The sequence below is a fragment of the Vitis riparia genome, chromosome 6 (assembly GCF_004353265.1).
Source record: "Vitis riparia cultivar Riparia Gloire de Montpellier isolate 1030 chromosome 6, EGFV_Vit.rip_1.0, whole genome shotgun sequence".
NCBI lineage: Eukaryota > Viridiplantae > Streptophyta > Magnoliopsida > Vitales > Vitaceae > Vitis > Vitis riparia.
In genome coordinates, this window is record NC_048436.1 from 19,254,858 (window position 1) to 19,278,756 (window position 23,899).

A 23,899-nucleotide genomic window follows, 5' to 3' on the forward strand; every position below is an offset into this window, starting at 1 on the left:
AATTACTTCAGAAATATATATATATATATATGTTTTGATATATTTTTTCTATTTTTTATTTTCAAAATAAGAAAACAAAAGTAACTTTTATGTCAAATATAAGAATTTTTTAAAATTATATTGAAAAATCAATGATTTAAAAAATTAAGACATCAAAAAAAATTATTATCTTAAATTTTTAAAAAAATTTAAATTGATTTTTAAAGAAATAAGATAAATCTTTATTTTTTGTACAAAATATTATATTTTTACATAAAATTTTTTATTTTGAAAATAAAAAACAAAAGGTTTATCCAAACCAACACTATGAAATAAAATAAATTATATTTTAAAGTTTTCTAGAGAGAATTATGTTTCAAGATCACCATTTTTATAGGAGGGTGTGTACTTCTTATGTCTCATGTAAGTATTGTGCTTATAGCTCGCTTAAAAGCAACCAAACACAACACCAAATATTCTGCTTATTAGAGGTAGAATACAATTGGCAGACTAGATAAATAAATCTTCAACTATTGGAAGGAATCTTCACATTCTTACATCCAATCCGAGTATTCTCTTTTTCATGAGTACTTTTGCAAAAGAAACGTCTATCGAGACTTCTTGATATGAGGCCTCCTAATGTGACAATCCTCTCAATAAGTTGCTATATGTCCTTAATTGTTTGAAGTGCATGGCATCATATCTATATTTTAGTTAGGCAAGATTCATATTAATGCCCCTTTGACTAACCATGTATCCAATAAAATTTCCATTTTCAACACTTAATATGCATTTCAAAGCTAAGACATAGACACAAATCATAACAATGTGAATTTTCCTTACTTTTAACTAATATGTCATCTATATAAGATTGTTCTCCCTAACAACCTATCAAACATCTTAAAAACCGATCATTGATAAGTTACCTCCACATTTTTAGTCCAAATGGCATAATTAACAAGGTAGCAAAAGTTTCCATTCTCTAAATGAATGCCATTTTCTTTGCATCCTTAGGGTTCATCTTGATCTTATTGTATCCAAAGTAGATGTCTATAAATGACAACTTCTTATAACCTTTCAAAGCATGAAGTAGGTGTCCATAAATGACAATCTCTCTTGTAACCTTTCAAAGCGTCAACTAGTTAATCTAGGTAAGGAAATGGGAAGCAGTCTTTAGCTAAGCCTCGTTTAAGTTGGTATAATCAACACATACTCAACATTTTCCATTTTTCTTAGGTACAACTATTGTGTTTGCCAACCAAGTTGGGTATTAAGCCCCTTAGATAAACCCAACACCAAAAGCTCTTCTATGTCTTGATTGATAATCCACATTCAATTTGTGAATTGCTATAGTTAGATAAATTCTTATCATGTCTTGAGATTTCTAAGCAAAGGCAAATTGATACTCTTTAAAAAATGTTAACTTAGAAAATTCTCCATTCACAAGCTCCCTCATATTTTATAGTGGTTTGACACAATCCCAACTTTAGTTAATCCTCCTTAAGCTCTGATCCAAGATAAGGGTTCCACTAACTTCAAACTTTTAAACCATATCATACGCTTATTTACACTTTCATTCTTGGAATTTCAAGAGACTTTCAACAATCAACTTCTAAGATTTACCTCATTCTTGAATCCCTTTGGAATGTTTACAATTAAAGAGAATAAATGGACAAGATCTTGGCAAGAAATTTGGTTCAACAAATATAGTAGAAAGTTGGGATTATAATGGTGCACTAAGGTATATGCAAATTTTGGACTAAAATCACTAAAAAATTAATGCAAAAGCTCTTACCGTCAAGGAATAGTCAAATCAAGTTGCTTTCTCAGAAATCAATGAAGTCTAAAGGTCTTTTATATGAGTTCCAATCACAAAATAACCATTAGACACGGTTTAAAACTCAATCAATTGACCTAACGATTAATCAATTAACTACTTGTTAGTGGCAAAATAGTACAACAAGTTGTTGTTGAAAACTACACACCTTGAACGGTTTACCTTGGAGATTGATCGATGACTTGACTGATTGATATTCCCAACTCAACTAATGGGCACTATCAAATTGCATACCAAGCCACATCAATTGATTGACCTGGGTAGTTGACCAATCCCTTATATTTTGACAAATTTGCAAATTTCTATATTTCAACTCAAATTAAAGGGGATAATCTAGATATATGAACTCATTATTTTGAAAAACTTCATAAAAATATTCTTAAACAATTTGAAGTTAAAATTTACTTTAAAATAATTTTCTAGGGTTTCTCAAACACTTTTCCCCATCTATCATTGGCTCACATAGTAATAAGAGAATCCATGTCTTTTCTTTTATAGGAGGAATGTGTATATTGATAGATGAACATGGTGCATGTTAAATACAATTATTGAAAATATTATGGAACCAAATGAGAGTGAGCCCTTGTAGGCTTGAAGGGAATGTATGGTAGAGAACAACATCATTCCCTTGCATCAAAGTTATCAACTAGCAAAAAATGCATTAAATTGTCCACATAGTCCTTTATGCCATTGTAAATTTGAAACTTAGGGAACACAAACCTTGTGGTACATTGGTCTTCAAGACATTTCTAGTGGATGAGCTACTCACTAGATTGTGAGCAAACTAGTTAACAAAATGATGCATGTTTTTTTCTTTCATAGAATCTACTCTAACCTTTGTTAAGGAAAACTTATTAGAAGTTAAACCAATTATAACTATTTTTAAGGTTGTTATATATGGTAGAATACCATGTACAATCGTCACTAGACTAAAGGAGTTATTAAAAGATGGTGAGAGCTTAATCTCCTATTTAATCCCCTTTTATGTAAGGTTTTTCAATATTTAATGAATAATTTATTTCAAAAATCAGTTTCATTTATAAAATTAAGATGGTATCAAAGAACTCGTCTTACAATGGAAAGCCCTTTGGTTTCCATCATGGGAGCCTCATCTTCATCTTCAAAGTTTGCTCCAATTTCGTTCAATCATTCCATCTACGACAACAATTTCCCTTTGTGGGGAAATCAAGTTTTTTCATCAATTCATGGTCACAAATTACAAAGTTACATCTTCGAATCAAGACCTATTCCAACAAAAATTTTGAAACCAAGCAATAAAGAACTAGAGAAGATCAATTCAGAGTATGTTGATTTAGAGCAATAGGATCAACTTCTTGTTTCATGGTTACTTTCATTAATGTTCGAGGGAGTTCTTTCACAAATGGTGAATTATGAATTTGTAACACAAGTTTGAAAGACCTTGGAGGGATTTTTCATTTCACAAATTTGAGCCAAAACTTCACAATTTAAGATTCAATTAAAAAATACTAAGAAAATTCTTTGTCATTGAATGATTTCTTGTTAAGATTAGGAATTTTGTTAACCTCTTTACTGGGAACCCCAAATTGCTTCGTTCCCTAACCATGGATCAATAAGGTGCATGCAATTTATGATTAGGCTCTTTAAATCTATCATAGCAAAAAACTTAATATCAAAAATCATATTAAAACCTAAATTTAGAGATTTAGAAACCATACTTGCAATTTGGGTATTCCCATATCAAAACCAATCCAAAAAAGTGTCAAAACTGCAATATTCATCATAGATCTTGTCTACCCAATGATCTCTTACCTGATCTCTCCTTATACGAAACAAAGAAAGGTAGACTTCTCTTTCTCTAGGGTCTCTCTAGAAAATCTCTCTAGAAAATAAGAGTTAAAAGTCTAAAGCTTTAACCCTTAAGGGGGTATTTATAGGTTTCTTTATTAGCTTAAATGACTTGAGTTCAAATTGGGTTTGGGTCACCTAATCCAACCCACTTGGATCCTAATCAATTAATTAACCATATTAGGCTAATAACAAGTGGTCACAAAATAACAACCTTTGGAAGTGATTCAATTAATAATGCTTAGATGTATAGAAGTATAGTTGGTGCACTATAATATGTGACCATTACTCGGCCAGAAATTTCCTATTATATAAATAGAGTTTGCCAATTCATGAAAAATCCCACTAGAGTCACATTGACAGGTTGGTTTACATCAGGAAGTCAACAAGTTTGACTTGATTGGTTTTTGTGATGCATATTAGACTATTGACGTAGATGACAGAGGATCATCCTATGGCTTTTGTGTCTACTCAGGTTCTAATCTAGTGTCATGATTTACCAAGAAACAACATATGATCTCAAGGTCCTCAATTGAAGCTAAATTTAGAAGCCTAGCTAACATAGTTGTAGAGATAACATGGTTATGTTCTTTATTAGGAGAACTAAGAATAACAGTTTCTAAACCATTTGTTGTATGGTGTGACAACCTCGACATTATTCTATGGGCAGTTAACCCAGTATTACATGCTCGGATAAAGCACATTGAATTGGATCTATGTTTTGTTAGAGAAAAGGTGTTGTAGAAAAAAGTTTAGTTTGAATGTGCCATCACTTGATCAAACTATTGATATTTTCACCAAGCCTATTTCAAGCTATAGAATATTCTCTCCCTCCTTAGATTATAAGATTCATCCAATTTGAGTTTAAGGGGCTACTAAGGAAATCAATTAATAGCCAAACCAACTATAATTAGTTTCCAGGCTATTATTTATGATAGAATTCATTGTGCATGTGTCACTAAAGTAACGGAGTTATTAGAAGGTAGTGAGAGCTTAGTCTACTATTTATTCCCCTCTTATCTAAGGCTTTTCAAGATTGAACAACAGATTTGTTAAACTGGAGCCTCATTTTGCTAAGTTAGGGATTGGAGTTTTCGGTCAAACTCTTGTTGCTACCACTCTGGTTGCCAATAGGGATGGCAATGGGGCAGGTTTTTTCGGGTACCCATCCCGCCCCGCCCCATCCTTAATGGAACAAGGTTCAATTTTAATAAACAGGTTTGGGACGGGTTTATGATTTTTTTTTTTAAATCCGGGGTAGGTTCGAGTATTACCCCGTCCCAATTATATATGAAATTAATTTTAAAATTAAATTAAAATTAATTTAATTTAATTTTTATTTTACTATTTTTAATATATAGATAATAATAAATAAGTTATAAAAATATAATAATTAAATTATTTATAAAATATATTTATTTTAATATAATTAAAAATTTTAAAAGTAATTTTTTAAAATATATAATAAAATTAAAAAAAAAAAAGTTAAACGAGACAGGATAGAACGGACGGGTATGAGAATTTATCATACACGCCCCGCCCCATTTATTTTTTAAATGGGATGGAGATGAGAATATTTTTGAATAAACGGGATAGGGTTGGGATATGGACGACCAGTCCCGAACTCGCCCCATTGTCATTCCTAGTTGCAATGAGTGTTGGCTTTCATGAATTTCCTCCTTGTTTGTTACCACAGGCCGTGCATGCTCCACCACGCTACATTTTGCTTGATTATCTTGTGTACGTGAAGTATGAGCCAACCTAAAACAACTGGTTTCAAATTGATTGATAATTAATTTTGGGAACAAAAAGGAATTGAAGCGAAAAATAGTTGTAAGAGCCCACCTACTTCGATGCCGGGTTGATCAATCACTAATACAGCTGGAAGCCTGGAACATGATTTATCATTCATTTAGCTTGGTTGGTGTTTATTTTACTTCACTATTCTTATAAGTTCTGTTTGTTCTCGTTGGAGTTGGAGTCGGTGTGTATATTTACTGTAGCTGAATTAGACATTATTATCATGTACCATTTGGATTTAGTGCGTGACAGCAAACTAGTCTTATCAAAAATTAGAACGATGCTATATATAAAATTGATATTTTTCCCATAATTTGCATTAACCTGAATTTTCAATTGGGGATTATTTTGGCAATGTATGTACAATTTTTAATTTGATGTGTGTTGAGCTTGATTTGATGTTAAAATGGAGGTTCTATTAAATTGAAAATTAATTATGTAAAGAGAATATATGGTATTCCATATATTCCAACATTTTCAATACTAACTTAACAAGTGAAACAAATGAAAATTAATTGAAGTAAAATGGTTAAAAATTATAATGCTACGAGCAAATTTTATTACAAAAATAACAATTAATTTCATGGTATTCCATAAACAAGCACAAAACTAAAAAATGCTTTAGAAAAATACTAAGATTGCGTTAGATTCTAATATGTATATCCTAAAATATCATATTTCATTTTTGTAGGAACTACATGTTTTTTTTAAATATATATATAATAAAATAAATATATAATACATGAATATATATGCCATACATCTTAACTTAGGATTGACATATCCTATTTAAACGGGATATAAAGAAAAGTTTGGATAATATATCTCATAATTTATCTTATATTATATTTAATTTAACATATGATAAGATAAATGATGAGACAATTTATCATATCTTATCACCAATTAAATATGACATAAAATACATTATTCACTTTTTTTTTTATCCTTATGTCCAATTGATTAATCTTATCTAAAAGGGATATAAAAAAAATGTTGAATAATATATTTCATAATTTAATATATTTTATATTTAGTTTAACATATGATATGATAAATAGCGAGACAATTTATCATATTTCATCACCAATAAAATAACTCATCTTATTTTATTATCAATCCAACAAGAAATAAAATATATTCTTTTATCTTATACTATATCCAATCCACTAAATATAGTTTAAGGTATTGAATTAATTTCTATCCAACTTTTTATCCCGTAAAATCCAAGTTGTTGGATGTTAAATGAAAATTCGGTGCAAAACCATCAAAGTCAAAAGTGTACTACATCAAAGTCAAAAAATATTAGCTTTTAACATACTTTTTTCAATCTATCCAAACACATTTTTTTAAACCAATCATTCCCTTCTCCTTTAACTCAAATCATTTCCTCCCTCTTTTGTAATCTAGTCATCAGCCAGAAGTGAATAAGAAAGCAAGACACCGCCGAACGTGGGAATAGCTAAGCACTCGAAGTCAACACCCCAAAAGAACAAAAAAAAAAAGAAAGCGAAAAATATTATCAAACAAATTTGGTGATGGAAAAATGAGGACGGGGACATTAATGAGTAGATAGCCTAATTCATATTCTTCGTTTGGGTAGTTGGCCTTATTTATTACTTTAGTCTATTAATTTGAATATGGTCCATTATAGGTAATGCTGGTCCTTATATGACCATCACCCCCATCCCATATTTTCACACCGCCCAAATCTCTTAGCACTGGGTCAATGATTGGTGCGCACGCCTGAGCTGCGTTCAGCCACATCTAAAGTCTCTCATCCTGATCATGAATTTTGAATTTTTGCCCTCGTGTTTTTCTGGTCTGTCACAAGTGTCATGCTCAATGACACGTAATATATAGATGGAGTAACACATTTTATAACCCAATATTTTATTATATAAGTTGAAAAAGAGGCAGGGATGTGCCTCTCGAGTGTGACCATGGTCGTGGATTCGATTACAAAATAAACAACAGCACGCGCTTTTGGGATGCGATTGCGAGTCGAGGCTTTGGGGAAGGCGCGTGGTGAAAGGACAACCATAGGTGATAAAAGGCAGATGGGGTCTTTGTCCTGCATGGAAATTGGGAAGAGGTGAGTGGAATGAGTGAACTAATGCACTCATCCATACCATATGGAATAACTGCACCCACTACATCCGCACCGACACCTCTGTCATTCGCTCGCTTACGGCTTACCTCTGATTCCAAACAAACCTCATCTTTACAACGAATACAAATTTGGCTATATCCAATCGTCGAAGATGTGAGATCGATCAATGACGTCACCTATATGTATTTTGATTCCCTTATTTGATGACATTGTTTGTACCCGAAAAAGTTTTCAGAAATAATAATTTTCTTTTTAAAGAATAAACATTTGTTTAATGTTTTAAAGAGTAAAAATTTGTTCTTCAGTTGTAACTTGTAAACGGTATCAATTTAGTTTTTTGCATTTTTAAATATTCCTTAAAAATAGCCTTTTATTTTTAATTATTTTTCGTATTTATATTATTAATTTTTAAAATAATTCCCAAAAAATAATTAAAAAGGTTTTCTACTAATATTCAACTGAGCACCAATAATTTGGTTTTTTCCACAAATTTACAAGGAGTAAGAATTCCGACTACCAATAATTGGCTGGAACGCTTATTTCTCCGTGTGTTTTTTTACCGCTGGGAACACTTTGTCCGCTTCGCACTTCGCTCCGCACTAAGTCAGTGTGAAACGAGCTCACAGGAGGAAGAGGAAGACGACAGAGGAAAAGCTCGGAGGAGTGGAGTCGAGAGATGGCGTGTCGTCTCCGGCGTACGATAGCTTGATCCTGTTCCATTTCTCTTGATTCCCTTCCTTCCAAGCGTTATTTTATTGCTTTAGCAAAGCCGCCAAGCAACGCCAAATTAATGAGAAGGATGAGCCAAAGCAAACAAATGTTTTTGCTTTAAACTGTGTTTTCAGAAAACAGTTCTGAGAGTAGAGGAATCATGAGAGGCGTAGGATTTGTGTTTGTTCTTGTTTCGTTACTAGGAGCTATCGCGACGACGTCGTTTGCCTCCACCGTTACCTACGATCACCGAGCCTTGGTCATCGATGGCAAGCGCAGAGTCTTGATCTCGGGCTCCATTCATTACCCTCGCAGTACTCCCGATGTCTGATCTTCTCTCTCTACAACTCTCTATTACTCTATACAGCTCTGTATCTGTTGCTGAGTGTTTGCTTTTGGATGCAGATGTGGCCGGACCTCATTCAGAAGTCTAAAGATGGAGGTTTAGATGTGATCGAGACCTATGTTTTCTGGAACTTGCACGAACCAGTTCGTCGTCAGGTTTGTTTTCTTCTTACTCGCATTGTTATTTTTGCATTTTCTTGTTTCCTTACTCTATACTCTGTTTGGTTGCCTAGAAACAGAAAGAAAGTAAAATAAAAAAGAAAGACAAGGAAAAATTCATTGTCGAAGTGTTTCATTAGATATTTCCCGGTTCTTGATAAAAGAAAAATGTGAGGTAATTATATTTGACTCAGCTGGTTTGATTCTACCTTTCCCTGTGTTTCCTTTTTCCCTTTTTTTTTTTTTGGCCAAAAGAAAGGGGAAAATGAGGGTTTCGAAGTTCATTTTATTTTCCTTTTTCTCGTGTTTTTATGGCAACCGAACCGAGGATGATCTTCCTCCCACTGAAAATTATTGTAATCTTGTGTTTAATACACTAAATAATACCCGAAATGAAAAAAAGAAAAAAAAATGAGAACCTGCTTTTCGTACTTACACGGTTAGCCAATGTCCAGTATGATTTTAAAGGAAGAAACGATCTGGTTAAATTCGTGAAGACCGTTGCAGAAGCTGGATTATATGTTCATCTGCGCATTGGCCCTTATGTATGTGCAGAATGGAACTATGGGTAAAGGTTTAATACTCTATTGTTCAAACGATTTTCTGGCATTTTCTCAGAATAATTAATCATTGCTTACTCTTTTTTCGCCTGATATCAGTGTATGTGTGATTTTAAATTTTTTATCAGGGGCTTTCCTCTTTGGTTGCATTTCATTCCTGGAATCCAGTTTCGAACTGATAATGGGCCGTTCGAGGTTTTCCTGCTTTCTCTTTTTAAGCCATGAGTAGTTGAATTTTTTGTATTGTTGGTATTTTTACAGTTTACATGTTTAATATGAAGGTTTCTGTTTCAGGAGGAGATGCAGATATTCACGGCAAAGATTGTGGATATGATGAAGAAGGAAAATCTTTATGCATCACAGGGTGGACCCATAATCTTGTCTCAGGTTGATTTTTGAGCACTAATGACTCAGGGTGATTTGTAATACTTTTTTAAGTATTCCTTATATGAATTTCCCAATTGTAAGTACTCTTAAATTATTATAAAGCAATAATGATTATCTTTCTACCAGATTGAAAATGAATATGGAAACATTGATTCAGCATATGGGTCAGCTGCCAAATCCTATATCCAATGGGCAGCATCCATGGCTACATCTTTGGATACAGGAGTTCCCTGGGTGATGTGCCAGCAAGCAGATGCTCCTGATCCCATGGTAAGCTTCATGCTATCAGTTTATGTATTAGAAATCCAGCATTGACATATTTTAAACGTATCACAGACAAGTTAATTTTCCAATTCAAAGGATTTCTGGTAACATTTTTTAATGTTGTGTTGGAAAATTTTCCCTCTTTGATATTTCAAATGCCTCCAGATTAACACCTGCAATGGATTTTACTGTGACCAATTCACTCCAAATTCTGTCAAGAAACCCAAAATGTGGACAGAGAATTGGACAGGATGGTAAATGTCTACCTCCTTTACTAGACTCATATTGCTTGCCTGTTCAGCCTTCAGATTTTATCTAAATGTGTCTTCATTTTGACTTTCTCAAATATTTGGAATATGCTAGGTTTCTTTCTTTTGGAGGTGCTGTGCCATACAGGCCTGTGGAAGACATTGCATTTGCCGTTGCACGCTTTTTCCAACTAGGTGGAACTTTCCAAAATTATTATATGGTACTTAATTTGTATTGGGGATTTATGTTTACAAGGTTTTATGAGGATTTCCTGGAACTCCATAGCTTCCACTCAGTGTCCCAAATCAAAAGGATGTTTATTTACATATTATATATTTCTGTTTGCTCCTAATTAGTACCATGGGGGGACTAACTTTGGCCGGACTACTGGTGGACCCTTTATTGCTACAAGTTATGATTATGATGCCCCAATAGATGAGTATGGTATGCTTCTTATCCATCTAAGTACTATACAATTTTCATTGCTTGTTACTGCAGTTCTCACAGTCTACAAAATTTAAATAAGAATCCAGGTTGTCTTTTTTTTCATTTATTCCTTTTTTTCCCTGGCAAAGATAAGAACCAGGTCATCAACCGCTTGCAACCTAAATAACTTGTAGCCAATATAATTCTGCAACTTACTAGAATCTTTGAGAACTTGTAATGCTCTTACATTGTCATCTGTAAATAGAGACATTTTCTGTGTACATTGCAGGACTTCTCAGACAACCCAAGTGGGGTCACCTAAAAGATCTGCATAAGGCCATAAAGCTTTGTGAAGCAGCACTGATCGCCACTGACCCAACAATTACTTCTCTTGGTACAAATTTGGAGGTATACTCTTTACTCCTTAATCAAGGACAGGAGCACATAGTTTCTACTCCGGAAGTGCATGGTTTCTTCTTCCTGACGGATAGATACTTACTGTTTGACGACACCATTTCTTTCCCATGATTAGATGCTTCAAGGATGCAAAATGCTCTGATCATAATCATATGATATTAATTGCAGTGCCAAAGATTTATTTGTGGAGTTGCATGCAAAAATATTTCTTACTGTGGACTTATTCCCATTTCAGGCCAGTGTCTATAAAACAGGAACAGGGTCATGTGCTGCGTTTCTTGCCAATGTGCGCACCAATTCTGATGCTACTGTGAATTTCAGTGGCAATTCATATCACTTGCCTGCATGGTCTGTGAGCATCTTACCTGATTGCAAGAATGTAGCTCTTAATACTGCACAGGTTTGCCTCATTATCTTGTGTTTCATGTATAATGACTTGTCTAGGCATTCCCTACATTTATTTGTACAGACTGTTAAGACTTTTTTATACTCAAAGCATAGACCATGACTCTGTGTGTCAATTGAAATTAACTAAAATTTTCCATTGAGCTATTCTTTGGAAGTGCATCAAATCAGTCAGCCGTTTCCTGATCCTAAAAAGATTTCAACCTTTCTTAAATCACCTCTAACTCTCTGTTCCTAGTCTTAATTTGCTTGAATATGCAATTTTTTCATGAAACTTCTATTGGATTCAGGTACATTTATTTAAATTATACACATTAGAATTTTTTGGATGCTCAGTTTTCCTTATTTTATTTGGATTCATCTGCTTGTGAAATGTTGAAACAAAGAAAAATTGAGAACTAATTCTTTTGCAATGCATGAAAGTAGTTATAACATGATTTCTAAAGAAGGAAAAAGGTCATCATGGATGTAATCCTTTAGAAGGTGAAAAAAAAACGCATAATTGTCATCATGAATGTAATCCTTTAGAAGGTGAAAAAAAAGTAGGCATAATTGGCCATTTCTTTAGACATTGCATTATAATTACTTCCAATTAATTGGTTGTTGTTTCTTTTATTCAAAATTTTCATGAGAAAGAAACTATCAAAATAGAATTATTTTTTTTGTTTTACCTCAGAGCAGCATAAGCAGGGTATACTACTTTTCCTTGCAGATTAACTCGATGGCTGTGATGCCAAGATTTATGCAGCAATCTTTGAAAAATGACATTGACTCTTCTGATGGTTTCCAATCTGGTTGGAGTTGGGTTGATGAACCTGTGGGTATCTCAAAAAACAATGCATTTACTAAACTCGGACTTCTGGAGCAGATAAATATTACAGCTGATAAAAGTGACTATCTGTGGTATTCACTAAGGTATAAATTTTTGGGGAATAGATCCTAAGGATTAAAGTTTATTGTTTGCACTTGTTCCCACCATTTTTTCTTCTGAAGCTATAAATATTTCAGAAACTTTTCCTGGTTGTTTGTTGTAGCACTGAAATACAAGGTGACGAGCCTTTCCTTGAAGATGGATCACAAACTGTTCTTCATGTGGAATCACTAGGCCATGCCCTTCATGTTTTTATTAATGGGAAGCTTGCAGGTTAGTGTAATATTCTTGCATTTTTATTGCCCTACAATCCTGTATTTTATTATGACTTTGGATTTTTCTTTCCTTCTTTTTTACCTCTTTAAGAGGTCATTTTTTATGTTTCCTTTTGTTGTACATGTGAAATTTCTACTTCTTTCATATTAATCAGCCTTCTTATAGAAAGGGAAAAAAGAGGGGAGGAATCAATGATACGGCTTCATTGAGCTATGTTACAAAGTGTCTCAAATTTTATTTTGGATCATAATAGTAGAGAATATTATATTAGATATTTGTTTTGTTAATATTTCCTTATAGAAATAGATGTACTTATTGCATAAAAATAAAGAAAGGTGTTAAACATTATAGGTTTTGAGGAAAAGGTCTTAAGATTGAGATAAGTTTGTAAAGGCTATTCTAGGTTTTTTGTGATGTATTTTTGTTGAAGGAGGTGACCATGTGGATGGCGAGTTGTCCCAATTCAAAGGAAGAATAGAGCGGATTAAGAGGAAGCATGAGTAGGAGCAACTAGCAGTAATTTTCAGAGAACAAATCCCTTAAAGAGATTTTTTCAGTCCTTTCAAATGGTGGTCCTTGAGGTCTATTTATGGGGATTCCTTTTTATAAGATGCAACTAGATGACACAACACAGACCTGTGAAATGGTGCCGTGTATACATGGACTAACAGGGTGATACGATGTGTTTGTGGACTAATAATATGCTGCCACTTGTGCACCTAATAGATTCATTAGAGAAACATACGATGGTGATAACTACATGTATCCCGCTGAATGGTCGCCTTTTAATTTAGTGTTTAAGGAGATGGTTGTCCATAATCAAATAGGTGGGATAGGGTTTTTATTGTTTTGAGGTTTAAGAAGAGGAATAAGGTATCTCCCTTTTATTTTAGGGTTTAAGGAGAGGGTTGCCTATAATCAAATAGATGGGCTAAGGTTTAAATTTTTTCAAGGTTTAAGGAGAGGAATATGGGATAAAAGCTTAAAGCACCATAAAATTGTAGAGAAAAAAAATAAGAAGATGAAGGAATAGATACCTTAGATTCGCATGCCTTCTAAGAGTTTTACCTAGAAGAAAACCAATAGAGTTTCATCATTAAAAATTACAAAATATGCACAAAAAAAAAAAACATAATATTATTAAGCATCAATTAATACTTTGGTTTATATGAATTAGCCTTATTTATAAGTTTTTCTAAAAAATTGAAAGTTTACTAGGATTCTAAGAACCTATTATGACTTTAATTATAATTCTCTTATAACCAAATTAACTACTCCTAATTTGACATCGACAAATACTAATCCTAATTTAATTTCAACTAATACTTATGTCAATCCTCACTCATTCTAATATCTTTCACCTCTCAAATATTAGTTTCAATTACAATTAATAATTTATCATAAAATATTTTTTAAAAAAAAGTATTCAATTGTTAAGGATGTTTACCTACACAATAGTGGCACAAGGAGGATGAAGGAAAGATCTAATATTTATTCATTTATTAATAATTAATAAAAGTGGATAAAGACTCTTTCCATTTAGGGTAGGTGGGTGCTTGGTAGCATAGCCAGTTGAATTAGGTGGACCTGAAAACTTCTTGATATTTACTAAAATAAACTATTGGGGAAAACGTGAATTTAATTTAACCTTGAAAAATAAAATGAGGGTGATAACATGCTATCCAAAATTTTAGTAAAAGTAGGTGATTTCTTTGAAAAGAAAAATAGTTTGCTTTCAAAAGTTAAGAAGGAAGTGGATTTTTGTCTTGGGGACATGCCTATTTTTGGGCGGTTTTATAAATAAAGCAAAATATCATCTGAATAGCATTAAAGACAATTCACTGAATAAACAAAAGTAATGCTACCATTTGGTTTACATTAATGATATTAGGGTGGCCCAACTTTAAATGTCTACCTTAAAGGGAAAAGGAAAAGAAAGAAGGGGTTAAGAAATGATTAAATATTTTAAGAAAGTTGAATTCTTGGGATCATTGCATGTCAAAGTGTCGAAGTGACAGGACTTTTTCTTTCTCTGTCGTTTGAAATGATAGAGACTCATCAAATGCTTCAGGCCTTTTATGAAAAAATTTGTGGTTTGAGAAATGCTCACCAAAAAGATAAGAATGATGTTCACTTTTGTGGATGAACGATGCACTCTGCAGCCTGAACTGTGACAACAGAACTGACTTCTTGTATTTGTAAAAATTTGAGCATTTTTAGGGAGTGGAACAGGGAACAGTGGCAATGCTAAAGTAACAGTGGATATCCCCGTGACACTTATACATGGAAAGAACACAATTGATCTCCTGAGTTTGACAGTAGGACTTCAGGTTTGGCTTCCCTGCTTAATAAAGCATTGCAAGAATATTATCATCTACAATTCTCAATTAGAAGTTTAGAACTACTTGTTATCTATTGGATGAACAAGTTATGGCGTTCAAAATATAACCGAGAAGAAGTGCACACTAATGCAAGTCATCTACATTTTTCAGAACTATGGAGCATTTTATGATAAACAGGGTGCGGGAATTACTGGCCCCATAAAACTGAAAGGATTAGCAAATGGCACCACTGTTGATCTCTCCTCGCAGCAGTGGACATATCAGGTCAGTTCTCTTTGTTCTTCACAATGTGCTGCTGTCTATTTAACAGTATGTGGTACGCTACTCAATAGAAGAGATTATCAATTCTATTGTATGTAAATAGTTGTCTTTTCTACATTAAAAGATCTGCACATTCTTACAATCTTGGAAAATGGAGAAACAAATAATTATTTCGTATTCTAAATGAGCGAAGTACATAATCCTTGACAGTAATTCCAGCCTTTCTCTAGGTTGCATGCTTGATTTTTCATTTTATTTATTTATTTATTTATTTATTTATTATTCTAAATGAGCAAAGTGCATAATCCTTGACAGTAATTCCAGCCTTTCTAGGTTGCATGTTTGATTTTTTATTTTATTTTATTTTATTTATTTATTTATTATTATTATTATTATTATTCAAGGATTATATGCAAAAAATATTCAGTTTTTCTCTCGTCTTTGTTTCCATAAGCACAGGTTGGCCTGCAAGGGGAAGAGTTAGGCCTGCCTAGTGGAAGTTCTTCAAAGTGGGTTGCTGGCTCTACCTTACCCAAGAAGCAACCCTTGATATGGTACAAGGTAGAGGCAGATTTTACTATTCTGATTCTTATTATGAATTACTTATTGCATTGCAAGGCAATCATTCAGTGATGATCTAGTTTCAGAATTTTTCTAAACATTTAGAGAGGATATTGGATCAGGAATGGAGACTATCATGGGAGAGGTAGGATGAGAATACTGACAATGTTGGAAATTATTATTGTAAGTGGGAGTCTGTTGATTTCACAGGTGACTAGAAGTTGCATGTCTGACAGGCTTAGTATTAGAGTTTTTTGGTAGCACTGGAATGTGAATTGAGAATGGAAATACCAGGAATTGCTGCCTCAGCTAGTAAAGAAAATAAATAGGAAAAGGGTGTTGTGGAGACGATTACTTCCACCAACTTAGAATATTATTTTATGACTCTTATAATTAAGTGCATCATTGAAGCATAATGATATAATGTCTGTACTAGATATGCCATGTTATTGTTTCATCTCAAGTCTGATTTGCATTAATATATGACTAAGCTATAGATGCTTATGTTTGAATTGAAATTGGTCATAATTATTTGATTCTATAGGTGTTTATATATGTGGTTTCATTGAATGGAAGCAAAATAGGATCTTTGTATGTGGCCTAAATAGTTAAGATGAAGCTAGGTTAAGGTTCCTAATTTAATTTGAAAAGAAAAATGGAAAACCAAGAGAAACAAAAAGGAAAAGGACAGAAAATTCTATGTGCCAAGTTGTAAATGTTTTAAAAAAATTTGGACCTGGTGGGCATGTGAGCAAATTCTTATGAGAATTTGAGATCCATGATTACTTAATATAAACTAAAAAAAATAAAAATAAAAATCCTCATATGGTCTCTTCCATTTGTTTGCTTGTTGAGTCCAAAAATACTTCAACCTGTGGAGTCTCCTGGATAGAGTTGGAGAAGGCACTGTTGAAGATAAGATTATAGGTCTTATTTATATGCATGTACATCTTAGTAACATGACCTCGTGTATTTAAAATTATTTTATGAGTAATAATTTTGAAATTTTCAGCATTGCATTTCAGAGAAGTTTGTATGTTCTCCATCTGACAATGATATGGTTATCTATTTCCTTGTTTATCCTTCTTCTGTAAGGGCTCAACCACTCATTATGATGCATGAGTAGATCATAACAATGCTGAGGACATAATTCTTTAGATACTAACAGTGAAGAATAATTGTTAACCAGACAACATTTGATGCCCCGGCTGGCAATGATCCGGTTGCACTAGATTTCATGGGGATGGGGAAGGGTGAGGCATGGGTGAATGGACAAAGCATTGGGCGTTACTGGCCAGCTTATGTCTCTTCAAATAGTGGTTGCACCTCCTCCTGCAATTACAGAGGACCTTACAGTTCAAACAAATGCCTCAAAAACTGTGGGAAACCATCTCAGCAACTGTAAGTTTGAACATTCTTTAGTGATGAAATTTTTTAAGTTAAATTCCAAACATTTTGGTTCTGATCCCATTGATATCACAGGTACCATGTACCTAGATCATGGTTGCAACCAAGTGGGAACACTCTTGTGTTGTTTGAGGAAATCGGTGGTGATCCAACACAGATATCTTTCGCTACAAAACAGGTGGAGAGTCTGTGTTCACGAGTGTCTGAATATCACCCACCTCCAGTAGATATGTGGGGCTCAGATCTAACCACAGGAAGGAAGTCAAGTCCTATGCTATCACTGGAATGCCCATTTCCCAATCAGGTCATTTCCTCAATCAAGTTTGCAAGCTTTGGGACTCCACGTGGGACTTGTGGGAGTTTTAGCCACAGCAAGTGCAGCAGCAGGACGGCTCTTTCAATTGTACAGGAGGTGCACACTTGCTGACTCTTTTGATATATACCCATCCACTTAATGTTGGGTTATACTAACAAGGACTCTTTTACAGGCTTGCATTGGATCAAAGAGTTGCAGCATTGGAGTATCAATTGATACATTTGGCGACCCATGTAGCGGAATTGCAAAGAGTTTAGCAGTAGAAGCTTCTTGTACATGAAGAGAACCTGGTGGGTAAGAAATAAGAACTGGCTGTGTTTGGGAATAAGCAAAAGCTTTGTCCCCCAAGTAGCTGTGTAAAATTGAGTATACTTTTGACTGATTATGGAAGTAAAAATAAGTTGTTACCGTAAAAACCAGAGAAAAAGATGCATCTAATACCATGTGGTATCATCTTCCTTGTAAAAAAAATAAAAAATAAAAAAAGGAATTTTCTGCTTTTTTGATAACATTTCTTTATCATGTTTGAACTTTGTACAATCTTTGCAAGAAAAAGGAGGATGTGGCATTTTCAAGAAGGCAGATACCCAACATAGAAAGTACATGCATGGTTATAATGATATGAACTTTATTTGTTTGTTCTTAATGATTTTAATAATCTGCATTAATAATTTGAATTGTATTTGTTTGTTCTAGTTATTTTAAAAATCTTAGTGACAAGGTAATACTTAATTAATATTATAAATTTTAGTATTTCTTTAAAATAAATTTAATAAACCAAACCACAACTTTGGATGAAAACAAAATAGTTTTACAAAATGGACAAGTAAAATAGGAAATATTAGGGTACGAGAAGAGAAGATGCGATTTGAGACATTAAAGGAATAAAATGAAAAACAAATGAGATTAAAATACAAAAAAATGAAATCAAAGTGAAAAAAACAATGAGACTAAAGTATAAAGCATGATACCTAAAGTATAAACCTAATTGTTGACAGATCGGAGGGTTGATCGCGTCCATCAACTCCCCTTGTGTTCGCCGTGAGCGCTTGGGTGAATGCACTATAAGGTTAGGGTGTGCGCTTTCCCTAACAACAATTGCTTTTAGGAGAGTTAGTAACGTCTAGGGTCCTACAAATGGTATTAAAGCTGAGATCACGGGTTCAAACCCCAGGGGTGTCGTTGGGGGGGAGATTGTTGACGGATTGGAGAATGCACTATAAGGTTATTATATGGTGTTTTTCCTAAAAGCAATTGCTTTTAGAAGAGTTGGTAGCGTCTAAGGTCCTACACTAACATTATAAAAACAAATGAAACTATGATATAAAAGAATGACACCAAAGTAAAAAAGCAATAATACAAATCATGATATCTAAAGTAAAAACATAATATTTTTCTTTTTAACATGTGTGACTCTATCGCAATGAATAGTGCAATAGATGTTTGACCTACCATTAATATCAATAGTTTATAAATAAATGCCCTTTTGATATACAAATCATGATAGTGCATTTTTTTCTACCATTCACCTATTATATTATTCATATCAAAGTCATCTTCTATCTTTCAATGATACCAAATATCAACTAGTTTTAAAAAAATTAAATAAATAAAAATTATAAAAATACTGTAGAATTGATATTACTTTTAGGTTAATTTTAGATCCAATCATAAAGTGGTTTGGTTGGATCCAATTTTGTAAGTGGGCATATTAAAAAATAACTATTATTAAGCATCTATTGTTTATTCTACCCAATACTCTTGATTTTACACAGTTATGATGTCCAGTAAGTACATATTGTTTACCTAAAGACTTCGCAATATCATATAAACCAACTCATTGTCATTTTTGTTCTAATTTTTTTCAAATGAACCAATCCAAAATCTTCTACTTCAACTTCATAAATATTAACTTTTAATAAGTGTGACAAATATTTTCTTTTAATATATATAACTCAATAGTAGTGGATTGTATTGCAGATGTTAGAACTACCATTAAAAAAACTGAAAGTCCTTCAAAAGGAAAAATTATTATACAATGATAAATATAATATTGCTTCATTAATTCTACTTCGTTATTTATATTAAAATTATCCTCTAGCTTCGTCAATAATAACAAATATTGAATGTCTTCGAACATGTCACAATAAAAAGAAAAATTAAATAAAAAAAATGTATCAAATAAAAAAAAAAGTAAAATGTTATTATAAAAATATGATAGAATAAATATTAACTTTAGTTTAACTCTAGATCCGATCATAAGGTGGTGTTGTTGGATCAAATCTGGTAGATTGACATGCTATTAAAAAATAACTACGATTTTAGTTATTAATCTTGATTTTACAAATCCATGATCAACACATCTTTATCCAAGGATCTTTTGTTACATTTTTTGTTTCAAAGCAACCAACCCAAAATCTTCTCATTTAGTTTCATAAACATTGTTTTTTTTAACATGTGTGAATATGTCATATTGGATAGTGTTACAGATATTGGACTTTTCATTAGTATCATTCCTTTTTAAAAAAAATTAAAAAGTCCTTTAAAAAAATTATTATACCAAGATAAAAAGAAATTTTATAAGAAATTTTGTAATATGTGCTATTACTATTAATCCTATGTATTTTTAAGATAATTTGAAAATATAATATTATATTATAATAGATAATATTGTTTTTTAAGATAATATTGCTTAGATTTAACTGTCACCTTCCTAATATATTAACATATGCAAGTATTGACTGTTTCTTAATTTAATATATGTTTTCAATATCACATGTGAAATTTTCCTCGAATACTAGTTTTTGATATTAAAATCATCCTCTAATTTCCTCAATGATACAAAAAATTGATATAAACTTTGGGTTAACCTTATAATTGATATCAATTTTAGGTTAACTCTACCTCCGATTATAAGGTAGTGTTGTTGGATGTTGGATCCAATCTCATATGCTGACATGCTATTAAAAAAAATAACTATGATTAAATTATTACTCAATTCAACAAATTTATTAGGAAATATTGTCTTTTAACAAATATGATTATGTGATAGTGGATAGTGTAATCTTTTCATAAATTAAACCCATATTTTTATAATAATTGATACTTAAAACAATCTCTGATTATCTATTCAAAATTTATTAAACAGAGATCTACAAGAAGCATTAATCATGATTCCAACAAAACTAATCCAATATTCACTAAGAAAACAAAAGAAAAGTCTTAGTTCTAAAATTTTAAAAACAATTACATTAACTTTTAATAATCAACACCTAAATTGACAAATCTCTAATCATATGACAATCCATCTGGAATTTATTAAATAGAGACCTTCATGAATCATCAATCTATGATTAAAATCAAAACAAACCAAACATTTACAGAGAAAAACAGAGGAAAAGTCTTAGATCCAGAATTTCAAAAGCTATTATAAACAAACTGTAATAAAAATGGTACAGAGACTGCATAAGATGCAGAGACCTCCAAAATTTCCAATCAATAACAAAATTCCAAAATAATTTGATCCAAGCCCAAAAAAAAAAGAAAAAAGAAAAACAGAGAATCACGATCTTGATTAGAGAAAATAGAACCTGAAATGAAGACGAGGTGTATCAAATCAAACAATCAAAAGCTTTAATTGCCCTCTGATCCCTGCCAGAAGTTCTTCCAGATGATCTCTCTCAACTCTCCTTCTTTTTCTCTCAACCAAGACCAAAAAAGTCACAGCCAACAAAGATTGCTGCTCTCTCTCTATTTTCTTTCTCGCTTTCTCTCAACAGAGATCCAGAATATCACCGCCAAGAGGCTAACCCTTAACAAAGGCGGCTTTCCTTGCTTTTATTTTATTATTAAAAATTATAATAATTATAATTTATTAATTTATTATTATTATATCCCATTACCCTACCATTTCGAATTCTACCAGCTCTCAGTAGTCACCACATTCTAGATTCTAGCAGCTCTCATCCGATACTAATCTTATTTCTCGATCACTGTTCACCCACAGCTTTCTAAGGCAACAATTTTATTTTTTTTTCCATTAGTTTCTGCAACTTTAATTTCGAAAAAAAAATTATTTTTGAGATCAAACATACATAGCATCTTATTGTTAAATTTTTGAAATCAATTGTGAATATTAAAGGATATGGGGTCCTTTAATATTATTGTTAAACAATTTTATAATCCTATTGAGTTGTATATACTTCTCAATTATTTTGTCTCTTAAGGATGCATTAGTAGTGGTTCGAGAAGCGATATATGGTCCTAAATATTCTAACTGGTTTCATTCAGTCCACAGATTTTATGATATTCTAACATGCTACTATTGTTTAAGTGTCTCATCTGTTGCTTCAAATTTATCTAATCAGTGCAGATGGTTTTTCATTTTGAATGTTTGGAGATTGGTGCTTTTAAGATTGTAGCATATTCAATAAGTAAGAATTCTCACATGTTATCATTCGTGTCTTATTTTTAGCTTCAAAATTGTCTATTCAACAAAGATGAATTTTCATTCTGAATTTTTGGGTGTGGATGCTTTCAGGATTAATGGAGCAACTTCAATAGGTAAGAATTTTATCTTGTTTTATATAGCAATATTGAAATCCCATGTGGCATGAGGATACATTAATGCACCACCTCTTAAATGGTATACATCAAATGTTCATAATAATTTATAAAAATTCAAGACGAAGATTTCCTATTTCTAATTATACTTCATTAGTTGGTTCTAAGGTTCATTTGAAATGTAATTTAAATTATATGTAACCTTTTGTTGTGATGTTTGAATATAGCTTTAAATTAATGCATAGACTATTCTTGGTCTGAGTACTTAATTTTTGTAGCATAGCATGGTTTCTCAAATTTAATATACGCACGTAGTCTCTACACATTGCAAAGCCCATACCCCTTAGGAGATGTCTTAAAAGTCTAACAAATTAATTAACTTAATTGATCACTTTTAATAGGTTAATAATAGGTAACACACATATACAATTAATGTTAATACGTGGGCTCATAATTGAAAATTTTTTCCAACAAAACAAGCTTTGCTTAAGAAGCCCAAGTATGACCACTATGGATTTCATTGTTTTCTTCCTCCGTTTTTGTTGATTTTAAGCATTATTTGTTGATTGATTGCAAATATCAAATGTCCATACATTGCTTGTTAGACTGGATCTTGCTATATTCATCGTTTGCATCTTTGGTTTTCTTTGAGATATATCTTGAATACGATTCAATTTCACTATGTGACATATGAGAGTCATGTTTCTACTCTATGTTTATTTCACCTACTCTTGTCCTTTGATTAAAACATGAAAAAGGACCTTATTTAATAGTTTGTTTGCTTGTTTGGCTCTTCTTGGGTTATGCTTTGTTTTCTTTTTGTGTTTTTCTCTCTCTTCATGGAGGCCATGGGTCAAGATTTAAAATCAATTAAGTTTGAGGATATCTTGAGAGGAGGACGAGGTCCATTTCTTTTGTCACATGATGCTTTCAAAGTGGATTGTGAAGGTAGTAAAAGTTCAGGTTCAAACTCAAACTAGTTTTGCTTAGAGGTCTATTAAATGGATATCCCAAGTTTTGCTAGAGGTTTGTTATACTCATCAATGTATATGGAATTTGATACCCCTAAATAAAAACAAAACCCTTGTACAATCTTAAAGCACCTTCAGATTTAACGAGCAAGACCCTTGAATATGATGTGTATGGAATCTAACATTTGCCAAAAAAAAAAAACAAGACCCTTGTACAATCCCAAAACACCTTCAAATTTAACAAACTTGGGATATCCATCTAACATAAAGTACCATATTTTCAAATCTACAATAATTAGAAGAAATCAAATTAGAAATTGTGTTTAATTTTGAAGTTGTCTTTTGAAATTGAAATTATCTTTTCAAAATCCAACTCCATATCGATATATCAAAAAGTATCATACATTTGAAAATAGTTTCTGAACTATATATTTTAAATTATTTCATTTTTTTTCAACATCCCTTACAATTGCTTCATACTTGAGAAATTGTCACCTTATGTCATGTTATATATTATATTTGATTGCAATAGAATATTGGCATAATCCAAATAGTCTTTATTTTGAGAAAATTTCAAGTACAACACCATCGAAGAAGTAAGGAAAATATTACAAAACACACCCAAATGAGTTGATAAGATTAGAAAATTAAAGTTAGTCTTCAAACTCTTGCACCATGGTTCACGGAGAGCAAAATATGTTAAGAAAACTGACCTTATTTTTTGTTTTATTGTAAAAACATAAAAGTAAATAAAATATAATTAAACTTAGTTAAAAATATTACAAATTATTTAATCTTCATATAAAAAAAGTCAAAATAAGTTAAACGAGTTTAACGTAACATATAAAAATT

At 32.1% G+C, this 23,899-nt stretch overlaps 1 protein-coding gene and 2 long non-coding RNA genes across 3 annotated transcripts; 2 read left to right on the forward strand and 1 right to left on the reverse strand.

Moving 5' to 3' along the window:
• The first annotated feature begins 8,125 nt into the window (after positions 1-8,125).
• On the forward strand, positions 8,126-18,091 carry LOC117916051 (beta-galactosidase 8). The gene is made up of 19 exons (XM_034831859.1): positions 8,126-8,592; positions 8,673-8,768; positions 9,227-9,339; positions 9,460-9,526; positions 9,626-9,718; positions 9,845-9,988; positions 10,148-10,236; positions 10,346-10,451; positions 10,588-10,675; positions 10,947-11,065; positions 11,310-11,474; positions 12,192-12,394; positions 12,514-12,623; positions 14,847-14,956; positions 15,119-15,232; positions 15,689-15,790; positions 16,980-17,191; positions 17,273-17,609; positions 17,686-18,091. The coding sequence occupies exons 1-19, from the start codon at positions 8,428-8,430 to the stop codon at positions 17,791-17,793; spliced, it is 2,541 nt and encodes an 846-aa protein (XP_034687750.1). The 5' UTR covers positions 8,126-8,427; the 3' UTR covers positions 17,794-18,091.
• Positions 10,754-12,267, reverse strand: LOC117916052. The gene is made up of 2 exons (XR_004651499.1): positions 12,151-12,267; positions 10,754-11,525 (listed from the first exon to the last, which is right to left on the reverse strand). It is a non-coding gene; the product is annotated as an uncharacterized LOC117916052 (long non-coding RNA).
• On the forward strand, positions 12,648-14,713 carry LOC117916053. Its single transcript, XR_004651500.1, has 2 exons — positions 12,648-13,520; positions 13,580-14,713. It is a non-coding gene; the product is annotated as an uncharacterized LOC117916053 (long non-coding RNA).
• Positions 18,092-23,899: the final 5,808 nt, after the last annotated feature.

Bases quoted from the DNA above. Each gene is read 5' to 3' on its own strand.
- LOC117916051 (XM_034831859.1), top strand. From the start codon at position 8,428: ATGAGAGGCGTAGGATTTGTGTTTGTTCTTGTTTCGTTACTAGGAGCT. The intron at 17,192-17,272 runs GTAAGTTTGAAC...TTGATATCACAG, and splicing joins GGGAAACCATCTCAGCAACT to GTACCATGTACCTAGATCAT. The intron at 17,610-17,685 runs GTGCACACTTGC...ACTCTTTTACAG, and splicing joins CTCTTTCAATTGTACAGGAG to GCTTGCATTGGATCAAAGAG.